The sequence below is a fragment of the Orbicella franksi genome, chromosome 7, assembly GCF_964199315.1.
Source record: "Orbicella franksi chromosome 7, jaOrbFran1.1, whole genome shotgun sequence".
NCBI classification, from domain to species: domain Eukaryota; kingdom Metazoa; phylum Cnidaria; class Anthozoa; order Scleractinia; family Merulinidae; genus Orbicella; species Orbicella franksi.
In genome coordinates, this window is record NC_138151.1 from 16,400,346 (window position 1) to 16,416,207 (window position 15,862).

At 38.4% G+C, this 15,862-nt stretch overlaps 2 protein-coding genes across 2 annotated transcripts; both read right to left on the bottom strand.

The window, feature by feature from the left end:
- Nucleotides 1-35: 35 nt before the first annotated feature.
- LOC145491687 (small ribosomal subunit protein eS19-like) lies at nucleotides 36-7,769 on the bottom strand. Its single transcript, XM_081470926.1, has 6 exons — nucleotides 7,630-7,769; nucleotides 4,807-4,907; nucleotides 2,348-2,416; nucleotides 1,967-2,081; nucleotides 896-950; nucleotides 36-123 (listed from the first exon to the last, which is right to left on the bottom strand). Exons 1-6 carry the CDS (start codon nucleotides 7,701-7,703, stop codon nucleotides 106-108), a joined length of 432 nt encoding a protein of 143 aa, XP_081327052.1. The 5' UTR covers nucleotides 7,704-7,769; the 3' UTR covers nucleotides 36-105.
- A 2,051-nt stretch (nucleotides 7,770-9,820) lies between these two features.
- On the bottom strand, nucleotides 9,821-11,324 carry LOC145492002 (trace amine-associated receptor 9-like). Its single transcript, XM_081471310.1, has one exon. It carries the CDS (start codon nucleotides 10,815-10,817, stop codon nucleotides 9,891-9,893), a length of 927 nt encoding a protein of 308 aa, XP_081327436.1. The 5' UTR covers nucleotides 10,818-11,324; the 3' UTR covers nucleotides 9,821-9,890.
- Between the last annotated feature and the right edge of the window lie 4,538 nt (nucleotides 11,325-15,862).

A 15,862-nucleotide genomic window follows, 5' to 3' on the forward strand; every position in this document is an offset into this window, starting at 1 on the left:
CTGTCATTTTCTGTAAAAATTAAATACGCAGCAAGTTCATCTTGAATCACTGTAAAACAGATTTCTTTATTTTTTGTTGAAATTTTACATGTTTTGGCTTTGGTTTTAAGCACTTGACATAACCTGTGAAAACAGAACGAAAGAAATTTGTCAGGACGAAATGTTCATTGAACTTAAGTCTTGCAAAAACATAAGTTGCTTTGTGTCTTAAAAGCAAATAGTCTAATATTTATACAGCATGCACATACAACGTACAACCATACATCATACAACCTCTATACAACATGCACCCTACACAGATTGATATCAAATTCCTCTATGCCTTCCATCAAAATAGGGAAAAATTCCTTACATAAAATTATAAACAAATGTACAATATTTAGAGAGGAAGCCATGTCAGCCTTAGCTGGTTTTCATGCAGGTCCCCTATCCTGGTCAAATTGGAACTTGGAGATGTTGGTTTTTACGATGGGAGGAATACCAGAGAACCTGGAGATAAACCCTCAGAGATAGGCGAAAACCAACAACAAACTCAACCCACATACACGTATGACACTTAGCTGGAATCTAACCCAGCCCATGTTGGTGGGAGGCGAGCGCTCTCACCACTGTGCCATCCCTACTCCCCTTGACGTTTGACCTGTCCAGAGAGCAATTTCTGCAGGCCATATCAAGGCCAGTCAAATGAAAGGTAGCTTATCTACAATACTACAATGCATATGCCATTTGCAAGCAATATTATTATTGCAGTCCAAAGAAGTAACATGTCAGGGCATTTGCCCAAGGTGGGGTCAAGAGAAGCAACTGGTTGAAAATGTTTTTTTTTTGTTGTCTTTTTGGATTTCCTGAAATGATGTGCAATAATAATTTTATGGAACCAAAAATGTCATTTTACCTGGCAAGCGATACGGTCCAAGTCCCGCTGTCCTTGACTGGTGATTGATCGGCCACTAAAATTACCAGAATTATGTGTAAATTAATGAGGTAACCCCCAGCTCTCATACATGTATGGCAAGAACATGCCAGGCAAATAAAAGCTGGCACTGACCTGCACACTGTTTCTGCACATAGGAAAATCAATTGCCAGCAACACAACCTGCCCCCAGTATTGTCCCCTGTTGATCTCAGGGTTTTCAAATTGAAGTAAAGTAGCAGGAGGAAATACTATAGTGTAGAGCACTACTTGCTCGCGATCAAGGCAGCCGGGTGTGTAAGAATGCTATAGTTCGTTACCTTCTCCTGCTTAGGGGGCAGGTGATGAAAAATTTTCAAAAATTTGTTGCATTCAGGTGCATTCTGGTGGATTTCTAGCACACATGTTACACACACTTAATGGCTAATTTTGAAAACCCTATGAGTGGGTGGGTAGTAGCTGGCAATTAATATATGTATCCAAGTTGATCTTTGCACAATTTGCACCTATTTGAGTACATGTATGTTGGTGATGCATCAAAAATAAACCCGGGGCTTGCCCAGAATACATTGACTTCTTTCTGGCCAATGACAGGCATACTGGCAACAATGTCACACTAAATATATACCAGCAGCATATGAGAACAAGCCTCAAGTCTCTAACTGTTTAGTCCAAGCTTACATGCAAGTAATACAATGTAAGTTTAAACTGTGTGACTGTGGGTAAAATCAATGCGACCAACGAAAATATAATAGAGTCCACTATGCCTTTTGAGCATGTAGTACTTTAAGACGCTGCACAATGAGGCTTTCACCTTTCTCAAGTCTGCAGACTGAAGTGTTTTGATTGAAATGAAAGCTATGTTTATTGAGTGGACTGGACTGCACCTTCATACTGTATTAGTTAATAAGCTTCAAGGCTTTGATGTTTGAGTCTGTATAAAACTAATGCGTGAAAACTAATGTGTGACCAAATAAAAGTAACCAAAATTTTATTGAATTTGAGAAAATTGTGTTCTCACAATCTTAGGAGCTAAAGAGCTACAAAACTCACCCACTGTTATCCTTCTCTATCAGTTTCAGTTGTTCAAGGCCTTTCATAATATTGCGAGCAACAGATGATGAACTACGCTCAAAGTGGCTTGGCCTCACACCACGTCGCTTACGTCCTGCACAAACACAAAAACAGTCGCTAATAAATCAATACTACAGTAAATGTCAAGGGCAGCTTAGCCTGAATCATAAATAATAATAGTAATTACATACATCACACAGGGCTTGACATAATTTGCAGGATAACATTAATGAACCACTAAATTCAAGCCCTGACTAGAACTGTTTAAAGCCACTTCGGAGTTTTCCCCTATCTCCTCAGTTGAGCATACCTCAACTGTGAATTTAATGCAAACATTAGAATCAGTGTTGCATTCCATACCTCCATAAACGCGGGTTAGGTGACCAACACCAATACCATTACGAAGGTACACATGACGAAGGATTGATGCTGAAAACACCACAAACAAATGCATAAGTACAATATCACCTCTCTGGGGCAGTTGATCTAGGTATATTACAGGCAAACCAGTTGGCTATTTACAATATGAGGAGGAGTTGAAACCGCAGTCACTGAACACAAATCCATTCAGTGGTAGGGAACTCAGTGTTCTCCTTTTCAGGCGGTAACCGGTAAAATGTACCGCCTGTAGCACCACTCATTACCACCTAAAATCCCTTGGAATTCTTGAAAATTCAACAGGTAAGAGAAAAAAAATATAGTTGTTTCATCGACGTAATCGGTATTTTATCCTTGTAAAAGAATAAATAAACAGATTAAAAGATAAATTGCACAGGCTATGGTTTGTAAGTATTATCTGTGGCTTTCAAACTTTGAGGCAAGATCGGCGAATTTTTGGCGGGCTTTCTGCCACCATTCCATCGTGGCAGATGTCATTTCTTCACACGTGCATTGGAGTTGTTTACGTTCAGTTTCAGGATGAAGCAACAACGAACGTTGTTCTCATTTCTCTCCGTCAGCAATGGCAAGAAGACACGAATGGAAACAGTTACAGGTAAAGTTATTTCAGACGTTGCAAGTATTTGATTTGCAAGCAATGTGGGAAAATCAGTTCCATGAACTTCCCACCTAACTACCAGCTTTAGAAAACTGGTGTTGCTAAATTGACCAACATTCACGTGTGGTGATCGAAAACTTCATCTTTGTCACGAAATGCTCCACATTCAGGTCAAAAATGTTTAAAATCTTTTTTCAGACAACATTTTGAGAGAATCCTTGAAAATAAAACCCTTCCAGAACATGAATGAAAACGAATATGTAGAAATTTCGTTTGGTTTTGAGAGAGGACCGCTGATTCTGTAGCGACAATTCATGTAAGCACAGCGAGGATACCCCGGAAGTAGCTTTTGCCTCCTTTTCTCTGACTTTAGGGCAAGAGAATTAAGACAACAAGTAAAACACTTAAAAATGAAAATGCTGTTTGATTTCATTTGACATCTAAAGCCAAAAGTGTGAAATTAGTAAACTGTAATGCATATTAGATGGAGGTCTTTTTAAGAAAATGTTTTTATTAGTTCCTTTCCGTTTTTGAAATGTTCCTTCTGGTGAACAATTCAATAAGGGGACAGGATACCGATAGAAAGTAGAGCAAGTTATTGATGATTTATGTATTGAGAGGTTGACCAAGTGTCTAAAAAAAAGGCTAAGAAAAAACCGGTTTTGCTTTCTATGTTAGCTCTTAAGTGTTGCTGCCGAAATAAACTGACAGGAACAACGAGAAAATCACAAGGAACATTCTGACAACCATTGATCTTTTGTATTGTATTTAATACTCACACAAACTACTTAGCAATGAGTGCAAAACTTGTATCTGTAAAGGTTTAATTTAAGGTCAGAGCTGAAGCTGACAAGAATGGGGCAAATTTCAATTCCATGTAATTTACAGAGCAGACCTAATAAACAAGGCTGCGATTCAACTGATTGCTTTACCAGTTTAAAATGCTCTTTTACCTGTTGTACTGAAAACAAGGGAGAACCCTGGGAACTTCAATTATGTGTATCTTCAGGGATACCAAAAATTCTTTGCAAATGAGTTGCACAAAAAGCTTTTGGGAAAAAAGGTAACTGTAAAGAAAAGCAACAAAGCCTAAGTACAATTAAGCTTCGAGGTAACATAATTTTCATTACATTTTCACCAATTCTAAAAAACATTGCTGCCAAGTTCACAGGCCCAGTTTCATTAACCTTTTCAGTAGGATGGCAACTGGTTTTCACAGGCAGGCAAAACTTTTTAAGCTGAAATATTTTTAAAACAAAAACTTTCCTACAGATGGTTAAACAAGGCAGGCAAAATCGTCCCTCACACAGCATGTCAATCTGTATGGTGCCCGTCTCTTAATGAAACCCCAAGTTCAACTTTATCTTCTAAATGTTTACAAGTACAGCAGGGTTCGTACTCTTTTTCAGAAACAAATTTCAAGGACTTTTCCAGGACTCAGATTGATTTTTCCAGGACTCTAAAATTCATATTAACCCTTTCACTCCCAAGATCTTAATGTAATTCTCCTTACTGTCTGCCATACATTTCATATTTTTTTCCTTGAGTTTAACAGATTTCCAGAACTTTCCAGGACCAGTAGCCCTTTTCCAGGACTTTCCAGTCCTGGAAAATGCCACAATAAAATTCCAGGACTTTCCAGGTTTTCCTGGACCCGTACGAACCCTGTACAGTTTGTCAACAATTTTTGGAGACTTCTCATCTGTTCTGAGTTGTTTTACTGACTACTTGAAAGTTAACAACTTGACAGTAAGGAAACTTTACAAAATAATTTTCCAAAATAAAATTTGAGACTGTGCACACAGTGTCAAAGTGCTCTCACCTGCCCTGATGAAGTACCAATCTGGATCATAAGGAGCAAGTTCCCTGCTTTTGGCTGTTTTTACCAGATCAACCCATTCTGGTACCTTCAGCTTGCCACCCCTAATTTGAAAAAAAAAAGGAATACTTTAATGGAGCATTAAAACAACGGTTGTCTATGGATCATTTCACACATATCAAACTTGCTGTGGCACATGTTACATGTCTAAATAAATGATTGAATTGAAAATAAATTATACCTGGCATGCTTAGTTCAACAATTGCCCAATCAATGAAAATTGATAATTGATGTAACCTATATTAATTGAGAGCAATTACTCAATTAATGGAATTATTCCACGCTATCTGTTCCACTGCAGAACTGAACTACATCCAGGACTAAACATCCTCTTTCAAAAAATGTTATCAATAACTTATGATAAATTGCTTGTCAATCATTCATAAGAATTGTTAGAAATTACGAGGTTTTCTATTGTGACTAAAGATTTTCATTGGCCAATCGATAATACAGTACTGGTCAAAGGGATTGCAGCACCTACACACGCGTAAAATGCGTGTAGTCTGTGTGTGGTATTCGTGGACAGTGCGTAGACAGTGCATGTAAGGTGCGTGTAATTACACAGTGTAAAATTTACTGATCTGGTAGTTACATGCATTTGCGTGTAATTTCACGCAAATGCGTGTATTTTAATTGGAGCAAGAAACCTCTGTTATTCATACACGCAGTTGTGTGTATTGTGCAAAACAAAAAGCCACTACTAACTTGTATTCGAAACACGCGACTTTCAATGTTCACAACAAAAAGTAAATTTAAAAGCCGACAAGCATTGCTAAATTAATGGACTAGCTTGGGCACCTACCAAACAAATACTCTTTCTTAATCTGTAGCAGCCCGCACTTCTGCTTAAGATCTCTGGGCTTTCGTTTACGTTAAAACATGTACAACGTACGGGTAATGTTACCCACGCAAGAAATGTCATTTTCAACTCCTGTTCCTTCGATGACAATGAAATAGGGATTCAAACAGAAACTCGCGGATTCTCTCTTAATCTTAAATAGCGAAGAATCGAAATTTTTTTAAACAAAATCTAAGCGAATTCGTTAATTTTCAATTCATCATATTGGTGTGTAAACCCACAATGTTTACACCCGGTTTGGTCGATCATTTGGCTTAAATTACAATACACTTCACTCAGACTACCGATAAGCTAAGTTCGAGAAAAACATTGGCATTTTCATCCGTGGGTTAAGTCTGGTTGACAGATCATTGCGTGTCTGTATATGTATTCGCGCATGGAATAAAACGAAGAAGTAAATGATTTCAAAACAACTCTCACACTGCACAGGATTTCTGCCTGGAGTAGATTTTGGTCACGTGCTAGGCAACGCTTTTCAAGAAGCAGATCGAATTTCATTTCTATCAGATCAAAACAATGTTTTCATATGGAGAACATTTGTTTCCGAGCTATTAATGATGAATCTTTTACGGCTTTTTACACTTAAAGAAATATAACTGATCTTTAAAAATTAACTGAAAATCTCAAGTGAAATATTGTGGTTTGCTGTTATTTCATATCCATCAAGCCTCACTTTGTCAGTCGCTGGCAGCCTTGTTGTTTCTCATGAAAAGAAAAAAAAAACATAACGGGAAAAGTTGTTGAACACCGGTTAAGTCCGAATACTTCGGAGCACTATTTTTAATGAATCTTCAGATTGATTTAAAGTACACTGATTGCTGTAATTTAAAATTGAGTGTCATTATATTTTTATGTTCTGTTATCTCAGTGAATCCTAGCTTAAGCATGCCTCCCCGCTGCTGGCGCCGCTTGTTGAAACTACAGTGAAAAAATACTTTTACTGTAAAGCAGTAAGCTGGTTTAAGGAAACTGGTCGATTCTATCAGAAACGTTTGATGACCAGAAGCAAGAAGGCGAAAGACTAAACTGTATCGCTGTGCAGTCCAGTGCGGTAAATGTCACATGGTAAATGTTTTGTTTTCATTAAATGCACTTTTAATATTTTGTTCTCATACACGCACTTAATGAGTTCCAGTTGAACGAGTGCGAGTAATTTTACATGCAATATCATGTTCACTGTGTGTAGTTACACGCGTGTAATTACACGCATTTTCATGTAATTGCATGTAAGGTGTGTGTAAGGTGTGTGGACACTGTGTGTAATGTGCCTGTAGTACACGCATTTAACACGTGTGTAATGCTGCAGTCCCTTTGACCGGTACTGTACTTCACTTACTATTAACGACTACATTGATAATATCGATTGGTAAGCAATGATCAATTTTCATTGATTAGGTACACTGGGATTATACCATCAACAGGTGAGTTCACAAGCTACATCAAAGGCCTATCAAGCATGCTCAGCAAAAACAGGTATTATGAATTAACAGCCCTTATCTAGTCCTTGTGGGGTTCTGTGAGCCTGTTATCATTGCGATAGAGTTATCTCATCAAGTCCCAGTTGCTAAACAACATGAACACGTTACATCTCATAACGATTTCGATCAGCTACCTAACAACATTCTGAAGCAGTAGTTACCTAACAACATTCTAAAGCTTTATACAGTTTACGAAACATTACTTTTGTCAGTTTATAACAGCGTAAGCTTAAATTATCTTCGACTTGATTTAAGCTGAAGCTATTTATTTGTTGCTTCGAACGCGAACAAGAGTCGATTTAATATGATCTCTTTCAAACATTATCTGAAGACAGTTTCGAAAATAAAGTAAAATGTATAAAGAACAAAGTTGAATCGTTGGGCGATCTTCAAAACCACGATTACAAAACACTTTAACAAACTTCTTACTTCTTCAGATGGGCTGCCAAAGCCCTGATGAATTCGTGAGGACAAACGTCTTTTACTGTCACACCACCAGGCATCTGGAACGAAAAACCCACACTCTAGCTCACAATAAGAAAAGGAGGAGTTAGATGGCCTTTTTATTCCCTATCAAAGCTGTACAACATAAATACACGTGGTTCGATCAAGAGATGATGTCCGCCATCTTACCTTGCTAGAAGAGAAGAGAAAGAATGCGGGGCGGCCCGCGCGCCATAAGGGGTGCGTGGCTCATTGCCAGTCTCTCTCTCGATGTAGACGCAGGGGAAAATTGTAAGTGAGTAGTCCTAGGGACTTTGGAAACGGGGAATATGAAATTGTTATTTTGCCTTTAAAAATAACAGTTTTAACGACCTTCTCGGGGAAATTATTAACTTTTAATCGATGTACTTCGCACCCTTACTTTGAAAATCATGATAATGAGATTAGGAAATAATCCTCGAAATCACGGTGTTTCAGACACTTTAGTCAAATAATTATTTATTATTTCTTTCTGTGGATTTTATTTTAAATCAGCGTAAAACCAGGAAGAAAGCATATTTGCTTGGAATTGATCTTAAATGCCTTAGCAAATAAACAACAAAAACATGCTATTAAATCAAAACGCCTGGCTGAAATAAGGTCGGACATTTGTTTTCGGACGACCAGAATTTGTGCTTCAACTTTGTTGCACAAAAGAAAAGCAGCTGGTCAGCCTCCCATTAGAAATGAATATTCAGTGGTTTGGGAAATAAATAAGCGAAAATCTACACAGGTGTTTGTTTTTATATTTAAATGTTATTTTTCTCCACGATATTAGCTTCTTAGCTACTCTGTAAATCTGTATGACTTGTATGTATGTTGAATTAAGTTGTGATGTAGTACAGCTTTAATTAAGTAACTGGATTTTGCAAGCAAGATCAAAAGTTATAAATTCATCAAATCTTGAAGGGTCTTGGTGCTATTTGATGTTTGCCTTTTTCACGGAGATGCTTCCTTCCAGTTAATATTTGTGTTTATTAACTCAGCTTTCGACGAATCTTAAATTATTTGTTTCGAAAGTGATGCAAGTTAACTGTATAGTGCTATGTCGGGATTTTTCAATTTCATTGCAAGCGCTGGCTTTTAACACACGCATATTTCAGTGTCTTTCAGACTTTTCGTTTGAGGTCAGATAAGACATAGATTTGCCTGGTGTCTTTGTCCATTAGGGCTTAACTGAAGCACTTCAAGCGAGCGCACGCCGAACTAATTTTGCCTTACTTTTTTCTGACGAAAAAGCTCGTAATTTTCTTTGGTACGACCGATCGTTTCAGTTTAAATTCGCATTCATACATCACAAAGACATGCTTTTCTTTGCCTTAATTTACATTACTGATGGTGGACAGTCACAAATGGATGTTTAAATGTCAAAAATCGTTAATATCAGTTTTAATAATTTTTTTAGAGTTTTGTTTTGCAAAGTAATCACGATGTGCGCTTAAACCAACAGTATGCATGTACATTGCCAGTTGCCTCCATATCAATTTTATTTTTTTTGCATGATCGGAAATTTTGGAAGTCCACTTCATTGCTCCAAAAAAGTTAAATAAGCATCCAAACTTCAGTTCCGCCATTATTTTATTTTCCATTGTCGTCTCCTTTTTTTATTCAATACATAGCACAGTCTTTAGCGGTGTATTTACACTAACCGCTGCTTAAATACAAATATTAAATCGCTTTCCAACCCAACTTTAATACACTATACTACTGAATACATACGTTACAAAACTAACATATAGCTCATGCATTTGATGGATTGACTGATATTCACATTAGTCATTTACATTTCTTAATGATATCTGTCTAAACTAACATCAGCATAACAATAAACTGACTTGATCGTTACCGGTAAAATGGAAAAAAAATCAATTACTTTTTCAGCGTTGTTAATGCCGTATAGCTTTCTTTATAGTGAATTGGTTGCAAGCTACAGTTTGTATTTTTTTCCTATTATTTGAAAAAGGCGACTTTAAATTAAACGTAAACGTATGTTGTTTATCCTGAGGGACGAAGCCTCATGTAATATGAGCGGTGTTCAATAATATACCCTTCGTCCGAGCACCTGTACGCATGTTAGGAAGAAGCCCGAAATTGAATTTAACCAGTTTCTCCGAACTAAAATTCTGTTCGAGCTTGATATTTTTACCATTCGCCTGGCAAATATTTTGCTGCTGTTATCAAGTTCATTTTTCATTCAATAAATGTCACTAAATGCACAGCACTCGTTTGAAAAAAGCCCTGAATTCCCGAATTCTCAATGCATAGATCCACGGATCCATTGCTGAGCTTGTGAGGGACAATGTGGCGGCCCACATCCAGGCTCGATTGTACTGCCTGCGACGACACAAATCAGTCGTGGCAATCTGCAAAACGCTGACAACGCTCACTGGCATGGAAAGAGCAATTGCTACAACAACAACAATGGCAACCGTCCAAGCTGTCTTCTTGGTTCGTTTAGCCTCCACTGAACAAGTTGTTCCTGTGTTAGTCACTGCGCCTTCCTCGTCTCGTGAAACGGCCGACACATTGCGCTCTGCCACAGCAATTCTTCTTGACTGGCTGCGCGCTGCTAGGAAAATCTTTCCATAGCAGAAGAAAATAACCAGCGTGGGAGAAAGCCCAGTGAGCATTCCGCAGATAATCCAAAGTTTTGGCAAGTCCTCATTTGAGAGCGCAAAGGAAAAGGAATTGAGCGTGAAGCCAAATACCCAGACGATTACGATTGAGATGCAGCTTCGCTTTACTGTAACAACACTGTAGTAGTGCAAAGGGTCAATGACCGCGATGTATCGCTCGATACTCATTACACTTAAGGTGTGCATGATTATCATTGCGCTGGACATGGCAAAAAAGCTCTCCAGCTGCAGTAGATGCTCTTCTCTGTATTGCCATGAAACAAAGTTAGTTAACATGATGTAAAGAGGATTCACTGCAATGCCGACGAAGAGATCGATGGTCGATAAAGATGTCAGGAGATAATAACATGGCTGATGAAGTGACGGGCTCTTGATAACGGTGATGAGTACTATAAGATTTCCAATGACAGCCGCTAGTCCAGAAACTGAATTGATAATTCCCAGGATTATAGCCGAAAAAGACGATATCTCACCCGTGCAGTATGGTTGATCTGCCATAACGCGCTATTTGGTTGTCATCGAAAAGCACTCTAAAGGTCCGGAATAGAAACCATTAGTATAACCAATCGTATGAATGCGATTGTAATTAAGGATTTAAAGTACAAGTGATAGTTGAAAATTCTTTCAAAATTGCACGGGCCTTTTAGCGAAAGCAATTTGAAAGAATTTTCAAATAGCCGACCATGGGTGTAAATCGTTAATTGCTCGAGCTTTCTTACAATTTCTCATTTGTTACATGACTGAGAAAATTACGAACGCGCGCATAAATTGCACTGCAATAAAAATTAAATATAAACGAAAATTTGGCCTGCACTCAGCCAATCACAGTGATGTAACTTTCGCAAAATTAGGATGAAAAACAGTCGAATTGAATTGCCTTTTCTCACGAACCTGTCCAATTTAAGTACATTCGCTTCAACTGTGTTTATAATGAAGTAATAGTAAAAAAAAAAATTCAATTGCTTGGATATGAACGTATGTATATGTAATTGGAATAAGCCACGCTGAAACCAAAAGTATATTGAAATCGGATGGTTTGTCAGCTAGCCTAGCCTGTTTGTTCCTATCCTTGCCATTTTCCTTCGGCTAAATTTTCCTGATGCGACAGAAATCCGACATGACTACAGAAACGTTTGAATTGGGAGCATTCAGGGAGTATTAAAAAAAATGTCCCTTTGATGTTGTAGTTTTAACATAGTCTCAGTATGTATCTTTTTTCGGAAACGAGTTTAAAACCCGGGCATAATTTATTCAGTAATTATACTCACCCACATGCGGGTGCCAATGCGATAGGAAAACGGCCTCGGCGGAAGGGATACGTCTCAGATAACACTTTACACCCATCAAACGGGAAGCCAGGTTAGATTTCAGATGATTTTTGTCGCCAGTTATCCAAATTGACTGTCAGGATGTGTTAGCGTAGGTCTCCAAAGGTTTGGAATCGGAATGCTCGCTTTTTTGTGCACTGATTATATGGCTCAACGTTACTAATGAAAATACATTTTATCACACAGGAAGGAAACTCAAAGTTATACTTTGCACACAAGTGTACACCAACCATTTTTGACTCTATGCATATTTTTAAATAGGACTTTCTGAAACACTGTGCAAATTTCTAGAAATTATTTGTTTGACTTTTTATACAGATATGTGCAGCCCTCGTATATAGGACACGTCTCCAATGACTTCACAGGCATTCATTACCAGTTGGGCTTATGCTAATTGATGATTTTTGGAGATGAGGAATACTGTGTAAATGTTTGTGAAGTATTTGTTTGGTTTGTTTAGCAGATTATGTACAGCGCACGAAAATACGACACGTACGTCTCTAGTTGCTTCACAGGCCTTTACTGTCGGATAATCTTATCTAATTGATGTCTTTTGGATAGGAGAACTTTCTGTATGTTCGTGAACGCGCAAACCACAGTCACGTTTCACGAAAAAAGAAAAACTCATATCACGTTATCATCTTAATGACGTCACTTTGACCCATGCATGACCACAAAGTAATTGTGTAAAAAACTGCCACAAAACTGCATTTCATAGCAACTTAAAGCTTAAGACTTTTAAAGGAGATCACGTTTTTAGAGGAAAAAAGCCCAGGCAATCCACGTTTCCACTGTGTGGCCAAAACACTAACGTCAAAACGTCAGGGCCATGAAAATATGGAAACTTTATCACGTCGCGACACTCTACATTAATGTTTTTCACCTCAAACATGCACGGAATGATCGCTTTGTTTCTTTTTCAGCTGAGAAATTACTTTGAGATGAATGGCAAATTTTTAAGATTAGGAAAAACACTTTAATACAAGATAGACAATAATAGAAATTGACAGCCAGTCATTATCACAAGTAAATTACATGGTCAATCACAGGCAGCTGTCAGTTGTATTTGGCCTGGATTTTCAACATATTGCATCGTTCAATTGAAGATTGCATTGAGGTTATTGATGTGCCTTCGTTTACGTTTCAGAACTGTAGAAGTTTAAAGTTGAAAATGAATGATTATGAACTCTCTATTCAACATTATATACATGCAAACACAGCGGTCAAACGTCGGGCATGCGCAAATTGGTACATTTTTTGGCAGCCGCGCGCCAATTTCCCGCGCAAAAATTTAAAGGAAAACATGGGAAACAACCGGTGTCACGCAAAATTCACGAAAAAAAAATTGAAAAGTTCATAGAAATCTGTAAAAGGAAAAGAAAGCAGGTAAAAGGAAAACTTAAGACTTTTCAGACACAAAGTTTATTAAGTTACGGTATTCTGTTGATTTATCTTTTTGTTTTGAGCTTTACCAAAAAAGTTTACAAGTCTTAAAACCCGTGTCATGCTACGAGCCGACGGCGTAGTATATTTTTATTTGTTTTTATTAATCATACGATGCGTGACGCCGGAAACGGACGACAAACGATGTGTAAAAGAAGGAAAAATGGGAGAAGAAAAAGACAATTGCAGTGATTGGGCTTCGCTCAGACGAGCTGGAAAAATTTTGGCAAAGACTGTGGGGATTCCATCCGGTTCCTTGATTTGTCTGAAGCACAGGCACGAGATGAATCGAAACGACAAACGATGTTCATGTCCATCGTCATGGGGGCATAGCTGGCCAAAATACCGATCCCAAACCGCCTGTACCTGGTCTTTGACCAGGTGGGAAAATCTTTTCTAAACTACAAACCTGGGAAAAATTGGTGCACTAAATGCAAAGTCGAGGCGGACAAAAAATTCAAGGAGCACGGAAAATACATACCACGGAAAAGAAAGACCTGCAACAAGCAGAAGGTAGAACAATTTTTAACTCTCAAGTTATTTCTGTTAGCTCTCGTTGTACCGGCTAAAACATAAACAAATATATAAATAACGAGGAAAATGTCATTTATAGGATACCGATGACCCACGAAAAGAACAGTGTCATGAAAAGCTTTTGGCCGCCTTTTAGTTGCTCCATTGCTCGCACATGCGCAGACGTTTGACCGCTGTGTTTATACATGCAGGCTTATCCTTTTCTTGGAGCGACCGCTGATGAACGAGAGGAGTCTAGGTCGAGTCTTAATAGTCTTTTGTTCCTTCCAAACTTGAAGCAATACTACCATTCTTAATAATAGATAGATTTAGCCAAGCCTAAAAGCGGAGTTCCTATTACAATAAATTAATCTGGCTTGAGTCTGCGATCCAGTAGTTGTTGAGGTGCTCTAAACCTCAGCCCGCGATACGGTCAGGTGATATTGGTCAGCGGATATCTTGTTTTGACAGATGTGAATTGACTATAACATGGATGTCCACAACCTCGTTCCCAGGGCTTTCCCCTTAGATAAGGGAAAAGACCCGGGAACGGGGTTGGGATACGCGCCCGCGATCCACGCCGCTAGCCATGTTGACCATGAAAAAAGACCTGCATGATTTTCTATTTCAATGCATGCGTGTGGTTCTTCTGTTCGTATGGTTTTGGGGTTCCGCTTGGCGGAGCTCCGCTATGATTCTAGGCGACTCCAGGAAGTTTCATAAAATTTAATAGAATTATTTCTCCTGGATAGTGGAAACTGAATTCACATTTACCTTGTTTGACAAGGCAAATGTGAATTCAGTTTCCACTACCCAGTGTAACCATGCATAATTACTTATAATGTATACATTATACCAGGAGCCATAATCGGGAACGGAGACCGTACGCGCACGCCATTTCTAGTATTGGGGTTGTCCCCATGATATGGGACAATAATTCTATTTTTACAACAAATTGCGCCATCGCCGCGGCACACGCGCGTACATGCTGCGAGGATTTATGCGGATGTCGCGCGGGGGGGAATGGCGTCCGAAATTCCCGAAATTTTTCATGTTTTTGGCCCACAACTCAACGCGTTTGCGTCTGTTGGAATTTTGCTTAACTATTTTCGTCGTAAGCTGCTCCAGTTCGAGTGCAGTAAGACAGTGTCGAATTTAGGTATGTTCCGCTTTAAGCTTTAGATATATATCACTGACCAAGTTGTGTTCCGACGGATGCTTCTTTTACATGAGCTGTACATTACTTCATTTTAAATTTCACATATGTTGAAGATTAACAGCTTTTCCATTTCACAGCAGAAAACTAGCTGGATATATTTAGATATAGTAGAGCTTCAGGACTTCATAGTTTCCTAGCTCCTCTTGCCACACGCTTGCGAGGAATTTGCCAGTCTATCGCGATAATTGCTATAGTTTGAGTTTCGCCGGAATTGTAAGCAACGCTTGATGTTTCATCAAGGCCCAATAACTTTACGTCCGTAGATACTGCTCAGTTTTATTCGTGTAAAAATTCAGTAAATTCTCTGTTGTCGATGAATGGGAGAGCCCGCCGATGCTTGTTTTGTACAGTCAGTAAACATGACAAATTGAACTTCCGTCGCACTTTCGTGTGAAAGCGTACATCGAACTCAAACAATAACTCTATAGTTTTTGAATTTTAAGATTGATAAATGTTTGAGCACATATTAAAAGCTAAGCTGAAAATATGTGAATAAAGCAGAAATAACTGATCAGCAAAGTTACGATGACGCTTTCTTTAATCAACTTCGAATAACGATTTCGATTTTGTTGATCGAGTTATCAAAACTCTTTGTCTATTTTCATTTTCGCAGTGTAAAACTTCACTATGCTTATGCTGAAGGAACACACGATATTAGAAGCCTTTTTTGCGTTCGTGAAATTTGTTGCAGCATCTCAACACAAAAGATAACGAAAGAAATCTTTGTCAAGATTTGTTGACAATTGAAAACACCGACTCGGACTTGAAAGCGCACGAGCTGCACTATGCAAATGAACTACTTGTACGCGTCAGACTTTCCTTTCAAAAACTTTTGCAAACTCACCAAACAAGCAGAAACAATAAGAAACCATCAAAACAGGTTTTGGTAATGATTAACCATTGTCTGAGAAACTCGCAAATTAATTCGATACCAGAGTGGAGAGTTTTCTTGCTATATTCTTAAGTCAGAACAAACGCAAAAACATACGCGTAAGCTTACAACTGGCGCGAGCAGATCTTATTATTCATTCCCAGCGGGG